This window comes from Anomalospiza imberbis, chromosome 21 (assembly GCF_031753505.1).
Source record: "Anomalospiza imberbis isolate Cuckoo-Finch-1a 21T00152 chromosome 21, ASM3175350v1, whole genome shotgun sequence".
NCBI classification, from domain to species: Eukaryota; Metazoa; Chordata; class Aves; order Passeriformes; family Viduidae; genus Anomalospiza; species Anomalospiza imberbis.
In genome coordinates, this window is record NC_089701.1 from 1,400,900 (window position 1) to 1,418,815 (window position 17,916).

Here is a 17,916-nt window from a genome sequence, read left to right on the forward strand (position 1 = left end):
CTGTGCTCTCTCTGTAAATTTATTTTCTAAATTTCTAGACCATCCTCTTAAGTTAGGGCTACGAATGTTGGTGGGCACACAGAAGTGTTCCTGAGCCTGTCCCCAGGCTGTTCCTCCAAAGGGTTTCTGCGCAGCCGGGCTGCGAAGCGAGGATTTGCCTGTGTGCATTCCAACTGCTGGTCCCTCTCTGCACACTCCAGACATTGCTGCAGAATCTCAGGGAAGATAAAGTTGCTTCAGATGCTTTTATGTTATTTTATTACTCTACATCATATATGACCACTGTAGGTATAATTTGACAACAATAGAAACATGAAGCAGTTTTCTTGTACATGGATTTTTTTATGTCATTCCGTGTGTTTCCCTTCTGGACACAACATTCTGCCTTCTCACGTGTGTTTCTAAAGCAGTTGGAGCTGTGTAACATGACCAGGTTTTTTCCTGCATTTTAAATGCTAATAGAATTGTGGGCTGTTGTGTGACATTTGTATATGAGGCTGAGAAAAGCCTCATTCAGTCATTGCTTTGTTTTATTATTATTATTGTTGGCTTCCTGGTTTGTCGAGCAGCAAGCTTCTCTTTAAAAAACACACATAACATTTACAACTAAATGGCCCAGTTTTTTTTCACCTTCTTTATGTGGTGTATTTGTAAGGGAGATGCTTAAACATGATTGTTCAACATAGGCTTTCACAGGAACTTAAAAGATAGCTGTGTGTAGTTGACACACACTGCTCAACCTCTCCTTTATTATTCTGTCCTTTTCTCTCCCATCCTCTTCTCCGTGTGAAGGCAGCTAGGAAGGTAGCTAAAAGTAGGGATTCATCTGTTAAAAGTGATAAAAATAGCAAACATTGTTTTGGTCACCCTCCTTTTTAATCTAAATGTCTGTGCTGCTCCATTATGGGTCTGTTATGCACAGGTCTATTCATGCATCCTCCCCAGTTTTTATGTTAGAGCGTTGTATTTATCCTGTTTCCTCACTAGCATGGGTGTTAACTGTCTGACATGCTGGTATCATTAAAGACTTACTTTTTGCCAAATTTGGGATGCTAGTCTTTCATCTTCTAAGAGTAACCTAAGGTTATTTTTAAACTGAACTTACTGTCTGCTGCATTTTAACATACTATTTTCCATTATTAATATAGAAAGTATGCAGGCCCCTGGTAAGGAAAAGTCAAATACAAACATCTCTTTTCCAGTTTTTGCTGCCAAATCTGAGCAGCTTCTGTACAAGATATAATTTAAAAATGCAATAAAGCTGGAGGTTCTGCTTCTTCCAACTCTGCATAGCAATGGTGACCTCTTAAATATAATCAAGAGCCCATTTTGCCCTTGGTCTGCTCCAGTCTTGGGTTTGAATTGCAAATGAGAAATGCAGGATTGACCTGTTGAGAGGTCACTGTGGTGTGTGTAAGGTCCTTCTTTAATATGATAGTGGAGATTGAATGGTGCTCCATTTCCATCCCTTGTTCATTTGTGGTGCAGTATTTCAAAGCAACAGAAATAGTTTTCAGAGGATTCTTATGAGTGAGAGCAAATAATTGTTAATAGATACAGCCTAGTAGCTTTATTTTATATCTGATACAGTTTTTTTTCCTTTTTTTTTCTCTTTTTTCTTTTTCATTTCCGTTTTTTTTCCTTTTTTTGCAAAGGCTGCCTTTTTCCATGGACCATGGTGGTCAAGTCCCTCCGTTAGTGGCTCATTTGAAGCTTAACTGCATAGAATTAGGGAGAGGGAGGAATATGAATGGTACCGTCCTCAACTTTCAGTCAGGAGAATGGAACTTACTGAAAGCTCTGGCTAAGACAATTTATATAAATGGTTGGGCACTTGGCATTAATATATTCAAGATTATTTTAGTTACTAGAGCCCTGTGTGGCTCTAGTTTATGCCTGGTATTCTAGAAACAACTCATTTAGAGCTTTATAACACAACCTGCACAATGTTCAAGACACTCAGAATGTGTTTTGCTCCTCTCCAGCCAGTGTTTGCAGTCCATCACAAAATTTAAGATCAGATTTCACTGTTTTTTTAACTCCAATGTGTTTTCATTGAAGATAGAAAACAAGCCTTTGTCAAGCAGATTTTGCTTTGATAAGCGAAGCCGTTTTGATGATTTGTTTGGCTTTTGGGGATGTTGAAAAAATAGAGAGGAATCAAATAATTTAAATCTCATATTTTATTAAGCAGTTTAAAAAAATATATATTGTGGTTTCATTGGAAGTCTGTGCACCAAACACAGTGGAAGTAGGCTTTAGGAACGTGTTATCTTTTATATGCAATTATATCATCAGAGAAGTAGGGGCAATCTATAGCAATAAAAGCTCAAGGATTTGCAGGGATCGTTACACATCTGAGGGGATTTTGCTTAATGGCTTAATCTCTGTATCTTTCATCTCCTCCCATTCCTCTCATGTCCAAACTTCTGTGTCCTTTTTCTGCTTTTTGGGGGATTTGCCTGGGAAGGTGCCTTGCTCTCCATTGCCTCCCAGCTGTGTGCTGCCTTGGTTGGAGCCACAGCCCCAGGCAGGGCTCTGCAGGGCCGGCAGCAGCCCCTGCCCAGAACAGGTTGGGTGGTCCTGGGAGTGCTGGAGCTTTGGCATCTCCAGGCACCTTCAGTGTGGCTCCACCCCACAGAAATATGTAAATAGGGGTTGTGTTTAGTCTCATTGCAAGGAATGGTGCTGCCATAGGCTGTGTGAGTCCCAAAGGAGGAGATCCCTTGGCTGCTCGGAGCTGTCTGGAGCTGGAGTGGGAGTTTGACGGGTTTCTTGTCAATGCCTTGCCTTGGGGCTCTTCGTTACTAATTCGGAGGACTTTGTTGTACCTTTTCAAGACAAGGTGGCATTGTGCAGCTGAAGGGCGAGGGGAAGAAAAAGTTTTTCTCTCTAGTTTGACCTTAACAAGTTGTTAATTCCCCATGATCCTTATGCCCTATTGGGGAACCACTGCTCTACCAGCTGGATCTAAAGAGGGGTCTCAGCTTCTCTGTGGAGCAGACAAAGCCCCTTAGAAAGTCCATCCAGCTTTTTGTTTCATTTGACCTAAACACATTAGGTCAGTGTGTGTCCAAAGGAACCATTTCTAATTGGCCATCAGCTTACACGGCTCATTATTGTACCTGAGCGAGCCGGGGGCTCGCAGGGCCGTGTCAGAGGTCAGGGAATCAAAGCCCTGCCGGTGGCAGCAGCCACCCTCAGGTCAGCCTTGCAGAGCTCCAGCCTGTGCAGCCTTCTCTCCATATTTACCCAGCATTATTTCCTTGGCATTGTTGCAGAGATGTAAGGTTTGGGGCCCACTGCGTTACAGACTGCTTCTCAACTCATTTCAAACTCTTTGCTCCTTCTCTGATTCCTGGTGTCTGCAGGCCTTTGTCTTTTTCAAAACCTGTGTTACACACCCTGCACTTGCCAAGTCCTCTAACCTGGGCTGCTGGGTCACTTCACTTCTGGAGATGAGAACTAATGTCAAAGCAAACAAAAAGTGTTCTGCCAGGCAGCCCTTGGTGCTGTACCCTCTCCTGGAGGCACATTCTGTGCACACAGACTCCAAGATGAAATGCAAAGCTAACTAAGCTCTGAGTTCCATCTTTCCTTGCCACTTCCACCAGTAATTGTTCTGCTGTGGGTAATTCTGTGCAGTACGTTAATGGAATTACTGTGTTCATTTAGGTTTACAATAAGCAGAATGCCCCGTCCCTGTGCTTCTGTTGAGTTCATTTCTAAAACAGAAAATCTGAGCTGTGTTTTTTTTCTCCACATGCACTTCCTGGCTTTTGCGTGTTCAAGTCAGACATTTTATTGAATGTCCTGTGTGCACCACTGGTACTGGGAGGAGAGAGGGGTTGTGTACAAGCTCTGATGGATGGAATCTTTTATTCTAATGATGTTTTCTTTTCTGTACTTTGGTGTTTTTTTCCCCTAACATCCGAATTGTTAGTCAGCATTATCCTCTAGTGTCTCCTTTGTGCACCTTCCCCTCACTCAGGCGTGTTCCTGGCCATGCTATTCTCCTTTTCCTACCACACAGGACATTGCTGAGAACGGGTGCTCGGCCGCGCCGGAGGAGCCCCAGCCAAGGACAGCACCGTCGCCACTGGTTGAGAAGAAGGACCCGAAACTAAGAGAGGACAGAAGACCAATCACAGTACATTTTGGTCAGGTAGGTCTTAGTGTAGGTTGTTCTCAATCGTGTGACTCAGCAAGAATAGTCCAGAGAAAAGTCACGATAACAAATATGCCAAACGCTTCATCATCTTTAATCACTGAACTATGCCATTTTAGTTTTATTTCTGTTCTCTCTGTTTAAAGGGGATTCTGAAACCTGATTTTTGGGGGTTTGTGGATTCCTTTTGTTCAGACGATGATTTTGAGGAAAATAAACAATGCGTGAATAAGGGGGAAGCATAAATATTGTAGCAATTTTATAAACTATACTGTGGCTCTTTTAGCATGCAAGGTGCTACAGCCCTCAGGACTGAGGGTGTAGAATTTAAAACATCTGCTGTTATCTAGCCAGATCATTAGTGTCAATATGGAATGTCCAACTATTAAAGCATTTGAACATTCTCTGAAAATTAAATGCATGAACTAAGATGGAAAAATCAATTAATAGCTTGTTAGTGTGCTCTGTATTCAGTATTGACAGCTGAGCTGTTCACGTTAGTTACTCCTGTAATGCTTCTTTTGATATGTCTGCAAAACAGAGAGTTTGGGGGTGGGGTTTGAAGAGCTAGCTATTCAGAAAATGTTGTAGTTGCTGTGGTTTTCACGGAAAAACATACCGTGTTTATTATCAGTTTGCCGGTGTTCCCCTATTAAGTATAGACTGACTCAAAAAATGGCATGATTTGTGTTCACAGTTCTCTTTTCATTTGCTGTGTCTGTTCTCTACACTGTTCTGACCAGAAAACAGGAGGGAATATCTGATTTCTTCTAAGGAAGCAAAGTGTTAATGTAAAGCAATTGTAAAACATTATAAAATGTGAAGCAGACCAGTTCCAGAGAAGTGTCTCTGAATAGAAAGCAGTTGGTGTGGCTGCATTGACTGTTCAGGTATTACATAGGGCTACCCAAGGTCTGATCAGTGCTCAGAGCAATGTTGTCTGCATCATTTCAGAGTTAGATTTATTTTTTTCAGTAGTTTCACCAGTGTACTAAAAGTAAGTTCTTGGAGATTTTAAAAAAATCATTCTCTTCCAATTAAGTATTTTCTGTAGAGATCTATTTTTCTGTTACTTTCAGTGCCACTACAGTTGAGAGGAATTGGGGCTGCTGGAGGAATGCAGCCATCTAGCTCCAGCATGTTACATTTCATTTGAAGCAGTCAGAAATCAGATAATATTACAATTTATTTTCAGTTTTTCCATTAGATTTTTGTGAACAATGGATGGTTCAAACATGATGGTAGATTAATGAAATATGTTTGAGTGGTAAGCGCAAATTTAAATTCATGAGGTTTTTTAACAGTCACTTTCAAAATTTTTAATGATCACTTTTCTGTGTTGAAAGTAACACACATCAGCTTTCCTGACCGTGGGGAGAGGCTCTCTGGCTAAATGCTTGTTGCTGTCATCACATTACAAATGTTGGTTTCCAAAAACCGATCTGACTTAGCAGTTGTAGGGCTGTGTGACTCAGCCTTCGTCCTGGCACGGGTCTGCTCTTCCTGATAGCCCAGTGCCAAAACAAAAATGAAATCATACGTTACGTTCATTCAAAAGGAAAAGATGTTCAGGTTTATGAAATATAGATTAAGGCTTTGGGGAGGAAAAAAGCAGCAACATTTACTGTATAAATGGAAGATGGCTTCTAACTCGTGATTAAAGGCAGAGATTTTAATGTCACTTTTAACTCTGTCTAGAATACAGAAGGTGGGAACAATTAAAAAGGCACAAGAACTCTGAAATAAGGGCTGTTTGTGCATTCACAGCTCTTCTAAAGTGAAGAGGATGAAAGGGGCTTTTTTCTCATTGTCAGGGGCTCTCTCGGAGTGCAGCATTGTGCGGCTGGCAGCGCGGTTTAAAATGCATGCATGCGCTGGGGTCAGGGCCCGGCTCGGGGCGGGCGGTGCAGGCAGCCCGGCCGCAGCGCTGCAGCAGCGCTCCGCCGCCGCGCGGGCCTTTAATTGAGACGTGCTGTCAAAGTGACAAACACATTTGCATACAGTCTATTTATTTTCCTCGGAAAGGTCTGCAGTCTGCTGTTGGTTGAACATTCTTAATCAGCTCGCTGTAAGTGAGCCGGCAGCGAGCTGTCCTGTGCTGGGTGCTTCTCTTCATTACATGACAGATTAGCTAAAGGGGGATGGGCTAGCGAGCCAGCAACAACCTTTAATTTTAACTCATTATCTCTCACCCTAGAGTGAGGGAGTTGCTGGCTTTTCCAAACACAGTTGTGTATCTGCAGTTGTTAGGCTACAAAAAATATCAGTAAAATACCTTGAAATGCCTGTAAAAGCACAGCCCCTCAGCTGATGGCTCACCAAAATTTGGCAGTAATTGGCTGACTGGGGGAGATTCTGTATGTCCTGGCTCATCTTGGTGAGTGGTGATCAGGCATCATTGGAGAGCCTTGTTTATTATGGAATTGTTTCAATGATGCTTTCTGAAGTACTAAGACATTGTAGGGAAGCTCCCCTTGATGGTGAAAAGAAGGATTTTAGCCAGCTAGCCTGGGGCAGTGAAATAAAGATCTAAACAGTGTTCTTAGTAAGACACCACCGTGGGAGGGTGGGACCACTGCTTTTCCTGGGTTGGGACTTTTCATGCTTTACCCAGAGCATACTTTTCTTATTGATCCCTGCATCAGCCAAATGCAGGAACTATCACCGTGGGCTCTGGGACACCACAACTGTACTCAGCAAGAGCAATACAGGCAGCTTGGGGTTTAATGGGTGGGGAGAAGAGGGAACAATTTTCAAACCAAGGCCAAGATTCAAATGGAAAGTTTGTAGTACTGAGTAGTGCTCTAAGTCTGGGGGAAGAGTAAGGTTAATTCTTATGGAAGATGCAGTGCTACAGAGAATATCTCTTGTGGTGCTGGGCTGATGGTTGGACTTGATGATCTTTCCAGTCTTTTTCAACCTTAATGATTCTATGAATGTCCTATTACTTCTTTCTTCTGGTTTGTTGTCTTAAAAGCTGACCAAAATGTCCTTAAAGCATTGAACACATGCTGCATATTCAGTTGCCAGAGCTGTCCTCAGGATCCTTTGCCGTGTGCCAGGCAGGGCAGCACTGGGAGCTGCCCAGTAAGCCCCGACCAGGGCAGAGTGGGACACTAATGCAGGTGATTTGTGCCTCGGGCCTTTGGGCTCTTGTTTCCATGCCCACGCTTGTACCTTTTAGGTAGAACACATGTGTCTGTGTTGCCTTTGAGCTGTTTGGAGAATAAACACTACTCGGTGTCATGGCACACCTTGAACAGGTTCCTTGTCCAAGCAAGCAACTGTTGAGGCTGCTTTGGCAGGACCCCCAGACTCCATACAGGATTGGTACCTGTGCCCAGTTTTCCCACCAGTCTGGGAGCAGTGGTGTGAGCATGCAGGATGGGCCCAAGGGCTGCAAAATCAAACCTACACTTAGAAACCTTCCTCCTTAGGAACATTCCCACAGTCAGTAGCACCCCTGATTTAGTACAATTAAACCAGCAAATGATAAGCTGACGGAAACATCACTTGTTGGGCAAGGGAATAATTTCATTAGAAGCAAGTGATCCTGGCAGTTCTGTACAGCTCTCTAATTGTGTCTGTTACAGTTAGAATGTCTTTTGTCAGCTTAGCTGGGTTTATGTTTTCTATTGCTTGTTTTTATTTACCAGCAAATAGGTCATTTAATTCCCATTTATGCACCAAAAGGTGTAAAGGTTAAGAAAATACAAAAGACTCTTCCACATAGATCTTTAGTGAAGAGATTCAGTCATGTTCCACTCTTGATGTAAACTACAGAGAATCAGTGCTCTGGGGACTAATGTAAATAGCTAATGAAACAAATGGAAAATGCACTAATGTACTGAAGCAGCTTGTCTGACTGTGGAAAGGCTTCTCTGGGTTCTCTCCCTGGCTCATTCTGACTGCTGTTAAACTCTTGCAGGCCACAGCATGGAAACTGCCATCTTATTTGCTGTTTTGAACCCTTTTGCTGTAAATGAACATGTGCATTTTTCCTAGTCACAGTCTGCACTTGGACACACAGAACAAACAACTCTGTTTTGTAGGGCAGTGCTCTTCTTCCAGGAGATTAAACGGCATTAAGAGGTCAGGGGAAAGATGGGGAGAACACCAGCCAGCTACATTCCAGGAATGCAGAACAGGATCACTGAGGCCAGAGGCAGCAGAGGAGGGATTATCTCCAGGGTAAAAGGGATGAAGTAGGGAAGAGAGGAAGGCTCCTTTGCCAGACCCTGTGACTCCCTTCACACCCAGGTGCATCGGAACAATAGCAGGTTCCCCTGGATCACAGCAGGCATTGTGTGGCACTGAGGTAGAAACCAAAGGGGAAAGGGGAAAACAAGTTCATTTGCTAATATTCATGTAACTGTATGCTCTGCTTGCAGAGCCAGCTCCTCCTCCGGCCACTCTGAGCTGCTCGGACAATAGCAGGACCTTCATTAAGAAAATGAGCCTCCCTTCCACTCTTCCCCACGGATGAGCAATGTGGGTTCCCATTTCCTTTCTCTGGAGCCACATGGGGCTTCCTCCCTCTCTCCATTTGATTCTTTATGGATTTAGCAAAAGTATAAGTTCTTTAAAATGATTTTGTCTTCAGAAAGCATATCTTGTGCTCCTTTATTTGCCTGTTCCTTTCAGAAAGGAATTCAGTGTTACTCAGTAAAAGTCACCTCACAAGAAAGACAGATGTCTTGGCCCAGAAGCACTTGTCCATCTAATGTCTGCTTGAGACCACTCAAATGTCCCATCAGGTTCTCAGGGGACAGTGTTCTTAGTCAGAGTAGTAAAACCAGTGTCAGTGGACAAGACAGTGATGCATTGGATTGAAGTTGCACTTTGTGGTGTGCAGGATTAGCAGAGATGGCAGTCCATGTGGTGGGACTTAGGGAATGCCTGCACTGGCCATGTGTGCCAAAGTGGGACAAGTGTGAGCAGCACCTGCAGAGCGTGCCCAGGGTCTGTGCCCCTCCTGCACCTGCTCCCCAGGGCTTCCCAAGGAGCAGGCACAGCTGGGTTCTCTCCAGCCCCTGCGGCAGGGGGCCTGGTGCCATGCCACGCAGGAATTCATGCTTTGCAGTGAGATTGTGGCCCCAGACTGCGTCCAGCACACCTGTTCAGCCATGAAAAAGCACATTGCAGACCATGGCTTTCAGTGTCTTCCAGCTGTCTCGGTATTTGAAGTGCTCCTTACACAGGGATGCTGGAATCGCTGTGCTGCCCTGAGTACACCTGTCAGGTGCTGCAGTGCCTGGATGTGTGAAGGGAAGGCTGGCAGAGCCGACCTCCCAGGGCTTGTGACAAGCGACAGCAGCTGTAACGCGTCTGCAGAGTCTCCTTGTTAGACCTGTTCTGCTGAGGAACCCATAAATATCTCGTAGGGACATCTTGGTCCATCACTGCTGGCATGTGGAAGGAGAGTTGTGCTTTATAAATAATACATACGTTGAAAATAAATACATCAGTACATGCAAGGCTACCCAAATCACCTAGATTGACAACTTGGGGAGAGCTCCCAGTGTCTTATGGGTGACTTGCTTCTCTATCAATGTAGATCAGCATCCAGAGGCTTCTTATGTATTACTTATGAAGTTGATACGTACAGCTAGGCCAGAACTGTGTGAATTGACCTCGGGGCCACTGGATTAAACCAGGAGATTAAAGGGAAAGAGTATGTGAAACACAGAATTCTTCTAAATGCTGACCCCACTGTGAGTGCTTGTTTGGCCAGGCGTTTTTTAGATTTGCCCTTCAGAGCTGGGCTGATGAATACCACCTAAAACAGTTGTGAGTGCAGGCTGCAGATGGAGGGTCCGTGTCCTTCTGTGGGTGTGGGGGGGAGAGTGTCCCCCCAGTTATGCAGCCTGGCTTGGTGAATGAGGAAGGTGAGTGAAGCAGAGAGTCATTGCTGTTTATAGAACCCCTTAAATGAGGAACATGTCTTTTTTCTTTTTCTTCTTTTTCTGTGCAAGTATTCCACTTGCTAGAGAGAAATAGCTGTTAAGAGATAATAAGGGATATGTCCATTTTCCAGCATTTTAAATCATGTAGGTTACATGATCTCTTTGATTTGAATTCCAGCATCAGGACCACAGAAAGCCAATGTAAAACCGGCAAAATGACCAGTTAAAAAACACACACAAACCACTGTGGCTTTTTTCTTTAAATTTGATATTGCATTGCTGGATTTTCTAGTATTTTAAGTGAAAAATATATGTAGTTAGTTCCATGTTGATAATGTCCTTGAGGATTTGACAGTGAGATTTTCCAGCAGTTGCTCTTCGTTAGAATCCTGGTGGTGTTTAATAAGGCAGCCAAACTGCTGGCACCTCGGGCTCGTGTTTGTTCTCCGAGGGCTCGGGGCTGCTGCAGTAAGCACATCGACCAGGGCTGATCATTACAAGGGCGTACGCCACCATGAATAAAAATGTCACACGTTCTCCCATCTCACAGTGGTACAAAATGTCAGTCCTGTCAAACAGACATTGCGAGTAGCACTGAGCAGTCAGTACAAATTGGGAAGCTGAATATTCCCCCAGCTTTCTGATATTCTTCATCTGAAGCAGAAGAAAAGCAGTTGTTAACCTATTAGCTGTGATTTTAAACTCTGCTGAGGTAGTAGATGGATAGGCTTTAACACATGGGGATAAATATATTCCTGGGGTCTGGGATTTTTTGCAACATGTCTCTCCATCCATGTATGTTGAGGAATAGACAGAACGAAAACAAACCACAGCAAAATGAACTTCATTTTGGAAGAAGTCCTCTGGAAAAATGATCATCTCAGTGAGATTCTCTTTCAACCTCTTGCCAGTTTTACCTCTGTGAATAGTTGTACAGAAGCCCTCCTTGCTGGTTTGCTGTAATCCACAAAGGGCCTGCTTTGATGAGTTAAGGGAGTTTTCCTTCATGGCCCTGTCATTATGCAGCAACATCACAGAGAGCTGGAGTTTTATTCTCTTCCTGGACAAATGAAGTTGTGCTGCTTCAGGGTGAAGCCCACTGTGCAGTGCAGAGTCCATAGGATGTGTTCCTTCCTGGCTTAGTGTAGTACCAAGAGCATCCCTGTGTGTTCACAGAGTTACCCATCTAGGACTGAGGAGTGGGTATTGTAGCTGCAGGATTCTGCTGTTACTGCTGGGTCCAGAAAAAAAATCTGGTGCAAAATGTGAAGTGCAAAGTGGTGCCAAAATATCAAAGAAATAACAAGAAATTATACAAAGTCAGCAGCGGTTGCTCGAGAGGACAAGGAGAACAGTTCTGTGTCACAGTGAGTATTTCAAAGAAATGGACCCAAAGTCCATTCCTTGTGTAGAAATTTCTTTGTTTTTTTCTGACACCTTCTCAGAACAAAACGCTGGTGTGTGTTTAGAGTAGTGAATCTTGATAAATGAATCCCCTGCCCAAACAGTGGTGAGTGCTGGAGCAAATTGCCAAGGAAGGCCCAGTGAGGATCAGGGCTGGGAAAGCTCTGCGGGACCAGAGCAGGTGGAGCAGGGATCAGCAGAACCCATGCCTGCTCCTGCCTTGGTAGTTACTGTCTGCAGCATGATCCTTTGTTATCCAGGGCCTCACTACATGGGAACAAAATGGAAACAACATGTGTGAGGCTTCTTTGAACCAGAGTGACTCTAAATGGAATTAAATATTTTGTGCTCTGTAGGCACCTGTTTGCTGTGGGAAGAGGTGCCTACTGCACATAGCTCAGTGTGCAGTGCCTTTCAGACTGTGGTCTGCAGCACCTGGGCTCTGTGCCAGGTAAATAAGAGGCTGTTGACAGGCATCTCCTTTGGAAAATGTCAGGAGTCCTCAAACTGCAAAGTGTCAGATAGTATCAGTTTAATGGCTCAGGAGTGGTTTCCATTTCTTTAGAACTGAGTGCACGTATAGATGGGAGGAGGTCAGCGTTGATGCTCAGTGGACAGAGTGAGAGTGGAGCACTCAGTGGTCACAGTCTCAGATTTTACTGATACCACCTTCTGTGGGTTTTACTGCTGGTTTACATGGGACAGGGACTTTCCTGCTGCTGGAGCTGGGGAGCCATCAGAAGCCTTGACAGGTCTTTAAGCACAGGTACCATCATATTCCTCCTATCTACATCACAGAGCAGCACATGCTGCTTTGGGCATGGCCTGTCTGAGCTCCTGAAGACACACAGAAAAATGGATCATGTGATTCTCAAAATTCTTCTTTTTTTTTAATTACAGACAGAAGAAATAAAATACCATTCAGTTCTATAGCCCAGGAGTTTATTGTTTAAGGCATGTGTTTTGAGAATAGCATCAGTTATCAACAATAATAATCCACAGTGGTGTTCTCATGGTTTTGGGATTTTGGCTTTAGGCATTGCTGCATTTTTGTCAGATTTGTTCTACCTTCCCAATCTACAAATGTGGCTTGAAGAATGAGGCATCCCTTAAAACATGGAGATTATTTTTATCACAGGACCCAGCAGACTTCTATTGAAGTATTTCAGAGTGTAAATTAAAAATATATGCTGTAAAGCATATACTGTTCCTGTCATCCCAGTTTGTGAGCTGTACATATGGGAGCATGTAAAAAGCAGAGTGTGCTGTGCAGGGATCTGGCTGGATAATAAAACAGCTGCCTCGTAGACTCCGTCTGCTTTCTCTACTGAATCTTTTTAGGTACCAGACATTTTTCAGTGTTGTTATTTTCTCCCTTTTTTTTTTAATTGAGTGTTCAGTTGAGTCCAGCACGTTCTCCCAAAGTCAGCACGTCAGGTTTCCTCCAGCCTGGTGTGTGTGAGCCTGGCCTCATCCAGGCATCTCTCTCCCATGGCTGATTGACTTTAAAGTATTTTCAAACCAGTCCTCAATTTTGGAAGGAAATAAGATATTCATCTAGAAGAGCTTTGCTTTGGAAGTTACTGGAAACACCCTCACTGCTAATTGAGAAACACTTCTTTCTCCACGTATTAACAAACCAGTTCTCATCTGGTTGTGTTTCCTTTAAGCATTTCCTTCCAGCTGCACTTGTTGCTGCACGTGAACTAGCACCTCTGATTTACTCAAAAGGCTCTGTTTTGAATGCCACTTAAAAAAAAACCTCAAAAGACATCCACAGCTATTTTGAGATAATATTCTGCTCACAAGCTGTTATGTCACAGACCAAAAATTATCCTTTTGTAATGTTTTCTCTGGTATAAAAGTCTGAACAGCTGTATTGGGAAAGTTCCTTGAGTATATAATAGCTATTTTATGAGATGTGGTATCTATCATATTTAAATAATATTTTGATAGTGTAAAAGTGAATGTGAGATTTTTCTTGCTCCAGCATCTCATAGCTTAAAGTCACTTGTCTGATAATTAGCAAAGCAGTGCCAGATCCTCAGTCATAAAAATGGCTTTCTGCAAATTTCCTGTCTTGTTGCTTCAGAAGTATTTAGAACAAGACGATTAAGCAAATATCCAGAGGAAAAAGGTATGCTGGTAAACAGCTATTGGTGAGAAAGTGCTAATTTAGACAGTTCTCCCCTTCACAGAAAAAGCTATAGTACATATATTTAGGACCGTACCTGGAGTAGCAATTTAGCAGCTTTTAGCACTGCAGCCGTGTGTTGGTTGGTGCCCATTCCTCTCTACAGCCCAGGTAATTAAGTTGATATTCCAACACATCTTCACCTGCTGGCCTTTAGAAACAATGTGTTTTGCTGCATTAACAAATTACCTTCAAATCAGTGGCTCTCCCGGCAAACACAGAGTTTGAACACTGCTTTTGCCGGTGTGGTGCCAGGCAGGAGCTCCAGCACTGGCAGTGCAGCTCTGGGAAAGCCCGCGCTCCCTGCGGGTGCCTCCCCTCCGCCCTGGGCCTGCTCCTGCCTGTGCTGGAGGTGTGCTTTCACAGCCCTGCTTTACGCCAGGCCTGGCCCAGCTCAGTGCAGAGAGCGCTGCTGGCCCTGGGCCCTTCCGTCGGAGCCTGCTCCGAGATCTCCTGAGGCTCAGCAGTGCACTGTGTGGTGCAGCACGCACAAACCTCCAGCAGTCTCCACTGCTGGGAGCACTGCAGTGACATCAGACGCTGGATCCGTTACAAGCGCTGAGGTCACAGTTCCGAGAGTTAACACCATGCCTGGTTAGAAATCCGAGACAAAAAAGTTTCTACACCTTTAATCTTTTCCCAAAGCAGCATTTGTATGTGTCTTTATTGTGGAAATACATAGAACTGTTTTTTGATCGGAGATGAAAGTTTAATCCTACGTGATATTTAAATCTCAGCTGGAAAAATAATCCAGTGACAAGATAAGGGTATGAAAGTATTGGCTCCTGCAAAGGAGTAGTTTTTTGTAATATAAATATGTAGAATATTTGTATTATGTTCATTTTCACTTACACAACTAAAATGATATTTGCACAAGTAAGTTTGGGTTCTAGGCCATCATGATGCTTTAAGGCCTGATTTGTTATTGTCAATTGTAATTGTTGATCACTTAGGAGTAAAATCCAGGACAGGATCTGAGCATAAGCTCACCTTTAAGTGCATGAAAAGTTTAACTGAATCGGGGTTTTTTCCATGCTCTTGCAGTCTGGTTCGAGTCCTTCTCCATAAGTTTTCACAAGCACTAAAATCACTCGAGATTTTAGTGAAAGTGTTTTTGAGTATCCTGGTTTCCATTTGCAAAAATGTAGCCTAGCACACTTGGACCTCGAGGTCCAAGAATCCGCCCTGAACATCTTTGTTGTGTCAATCCATTTTGGCTGTCTGGTGCTGTCCCTGCTGCTTTTGGTGCGGCAGGAGCTGAGTTCAGCCCGGCAGGGGTACCTGTGCTGCCGGGGCACATCTCAGGCCATGGGGATTGTCAGTGCTTTGGACAAGCAAAGTACGAAAAACGGCGTTTTGTGAGGTGAGTATGAAGGTAAATCACGTGCTGTCACATGCTCATGCTGCTTTTGCCAGGACATCCGAGGTGTTTCCATGCAGGTGACTTTAATTTAGTCTCCACTTTGCTGCAGCAGCACAGACTCCGCCCGCCGCGCCCGCCGCCCCCAAAGATCCAGCGCTCCTCCAGGCCCGTGAGTAGCTGGGGATTGTTTCACTGCCACAGCTTAACACTGCCTGAGTTACGCTCTTTGTAGCACTACTAAACCCTGGTAGTTGGATTGTCAAACTCTGCGCAGAAGCCATGTGTGAATTTTGCTCCTAAACTGCCTTCTCTCTGCTGCGGCACAGCCCTGGGACCCGCGGTTGTTCTGCTTTTCTCTGGCGAGCCCTGCAGCTCTCGGGCAGCTCTGCAGGTAACTGGGGCTGCTCTGGCCACGTCTGGTTTGACTTTTGCGGTGGTTTCTTACACACAAAGCCCTGCTAGACTGGCTGGTGGAAGTTTTTAGCCAGTGAGCTTTTGAAGACTTGCACTGAACTCAAATATGAAAGGAAGCAGAAGTCTGAAGACGTAATATTTATTCTCTGCAAGTTACGCTTTTAATTAATTTGGGATGCCTAATTCTTCTCCATGTGTGAATAGACTTGAAGAAAGCGAGGTTGATCTTTGGCAGTAGAACATTGGTGCCGTGTTATGGATGGCGTACGCTGGGTAATTCCATGGTGTAAAAGAAGACCCAGCAGGTTGGCCAGAGGAAGGGACTCTTCCATGGAAGAACTGCACAGAAATTACTGGCAGTGCAGTGCTTGTACGTGTTAGGTAGGGAAACCTTATCTCAGCAGTTTTTCCCCAAAACCACTCACTATAGGACAGATTTTACCTATGGACTGTGCTGGATGGCGTTAAAACTGGACACCCTGCTGGGTCTGCACCAGATGTTTATTTTTTTTTAAAGGCACAGGCAAGAAGCATCAATTTAGGAGGGCTGTTGGTTTTTGGCACAGCATTGGAAGATATTTTTGTGTATTCAGGATTATATTCAGCTTTATGAATACAGTTCTCCCCCCCAAATCATCTTACTTCTTGCTTCCTTACCCATACACATACATGCATAAGAGAGAGAGAGATGCAAGTTTTCAAATCTGATCTTGCTAAAACTTGTTAAAATGTGTTTTGGTTGAGCAGGTAACTGGTTAACAAGTGCAACTGGGCGTGTGTTTTAACTTTTGATCTCTGGTGCATGTTCCTGTGTGACATTTCAGTGGCATGTGTTTCTTCTCCTCCGTCTTTTTAACTCTGGGTGTTTAGCTTAATAGAGTCATGCTTATGGATTTTTCCCCTGAAGATTTCTGTTTTCTGTGTTTAAAAAATAGCATTGACTGTGATCATGTGTGTTCTCTTAAATACAATGGGCATGGGAGACCCTCCCAGGTGTGTTTCACTAGGATCAGACTTTCCATGTGCTGTGGGGCTCCTGTAGTGCTCCCATGCCCTCGTGTTCCACATTTGGCAGGTGTAAGGGGGCATGTTGTGATTCCTCTGTACCAAAGTTGCTGAACTGCATTGTTCAAGTGGAGTCATTTATTATGTGGAGGTCTTGGTAAGACTGTTTAATCTCCCAGCTGTAGGGTATTAATAGACCTCACTGTAACATGGTTGGTTCAACTGTCTTTGCTCCCAATGTGATTGATAAAAGGTTGGAAATGTAATAATGAAAGCTCCTGTTGCATTCCTCTGGCTGCCTCAGTAAGTGGAACAGAAAGGCTTCATTCATCAAGGGGAAATTCAAGATAAATGTAAATTATTATAATCAATCCCAAAAATATACTTGTATCAAATATACATAAATTTGTTGTTGTTCAGAACTGTTATTTGGCTTTTAGTAGTTGCAACACATTTCTGTATGTGTAAATAATACTTTTTGCAGGCTGCTTTTTCCCTCTCAGGCTTCGCAGCTCCTACAGAGGTGGGTATCAGCAAGTGGTTTATCCTGGCCTTGTACACAAGCACTAAAGGGGGTGACCAGGTCCCTCTGCTCTTCCAGCCAGGGCCACATAATAGCAGAATTCCTGAGAAATGTTTTGTGCTGCAAGGAGGAATACATGGGCACTAGTGCTTGCAATATGAGTAATTGCTGATAATAAAGCCAGAAAACACAGACCAAAGAAAGGTTAAGGAAGCAGAACAGAGATGTTCTTTGCATTCTGCTGCTTTGGAAGTAAGTGGTGGTGGTATTATGAAAGAGAGAGGGTTGTTGCTTCTAATTAATGGAGGTCTGTTTGGATTAATAGTGGTTGTTTGGAAACTTTATTCAATTAGAAAAAGTTAAAATATAATAATCATGCATTACGTTAATGGGGACAGTAATAAGCACATTCAACCCTTCTGTCCTGGAAGTTTACCTTTTTTCTTTTGGCTCTGTGCCCACGTAATTGGATTTCTTTGATATTTTGCATTTGATAAGCATTTAACCTTGCCTCTGCGGCTATGTGAGACTCAAAATGCAGCAAGGAATTGACTTGATTCCTGGCTTTTCCCTGCAGTTCCCCAGGAACAACGCTCTAAATCCCGCTCAGCTTTGTCACCTTGCACCGCACTGGGTGGGGGCCCCTGGAGCCACCCCAAACTCTCACCTCTCTCCCTCCTCGGCAGCACACCCACCCGAAAGGTGAAAGTGTTCCCAGCACGCTGACAGGCCAGCTTTACACATCAGCTCCCAGCTCCCATTTAATTAAGCAGCCTTGCTTTCTTCCTCTCTTTCCCTCTCTCCTTCGCGCTCTCCTCTCCCGTTCCTCCTGCCTGTCGCCCCCCTCTCCCGCGCTCCTCTCTGCGGTCTCTCCCTGTTTTATCAGCCCTAATGAAGCAGTATTCTTCATCGATCCTGCTGATTGCCAGCCCATTCCTT

At 44.0% G+C, this 17,916-nt stretch overlaps 1 protein-coding gene across 10 annotated transcripts in view; it reads left to right on the forward strand.

The window, feature by feature from the left end:
• The window catches only part of DENND1A (DENN domain containing 1A), a 155,608-nt gene that overhangs the window by 126,214 nt on the left and 11,478 nt on the right, over positions 1-17,916 (forward strand). For 5 of the 10 annotated variants that reach the window (XM_068210946.1, XM_068210950.1, XM_068210947.1 and 2 more), the window contains one exon: positions 4,034-4,165. In XM_068210946.1, coding sequence (XP_068067047.1) covers positions 4,034-4,165 — 132 coding nt within the window. Of the gene's footprint in view, positions 1-4,033; positions 4,166-15,144; positions 15,205-17,916 lie in introns of all 10 variants that reach the window. The other 5 variants (XM_068210944.1, XM_068210948.1, XM_068210945.1 and 2 more) reach the window with 2 other exon arrangements.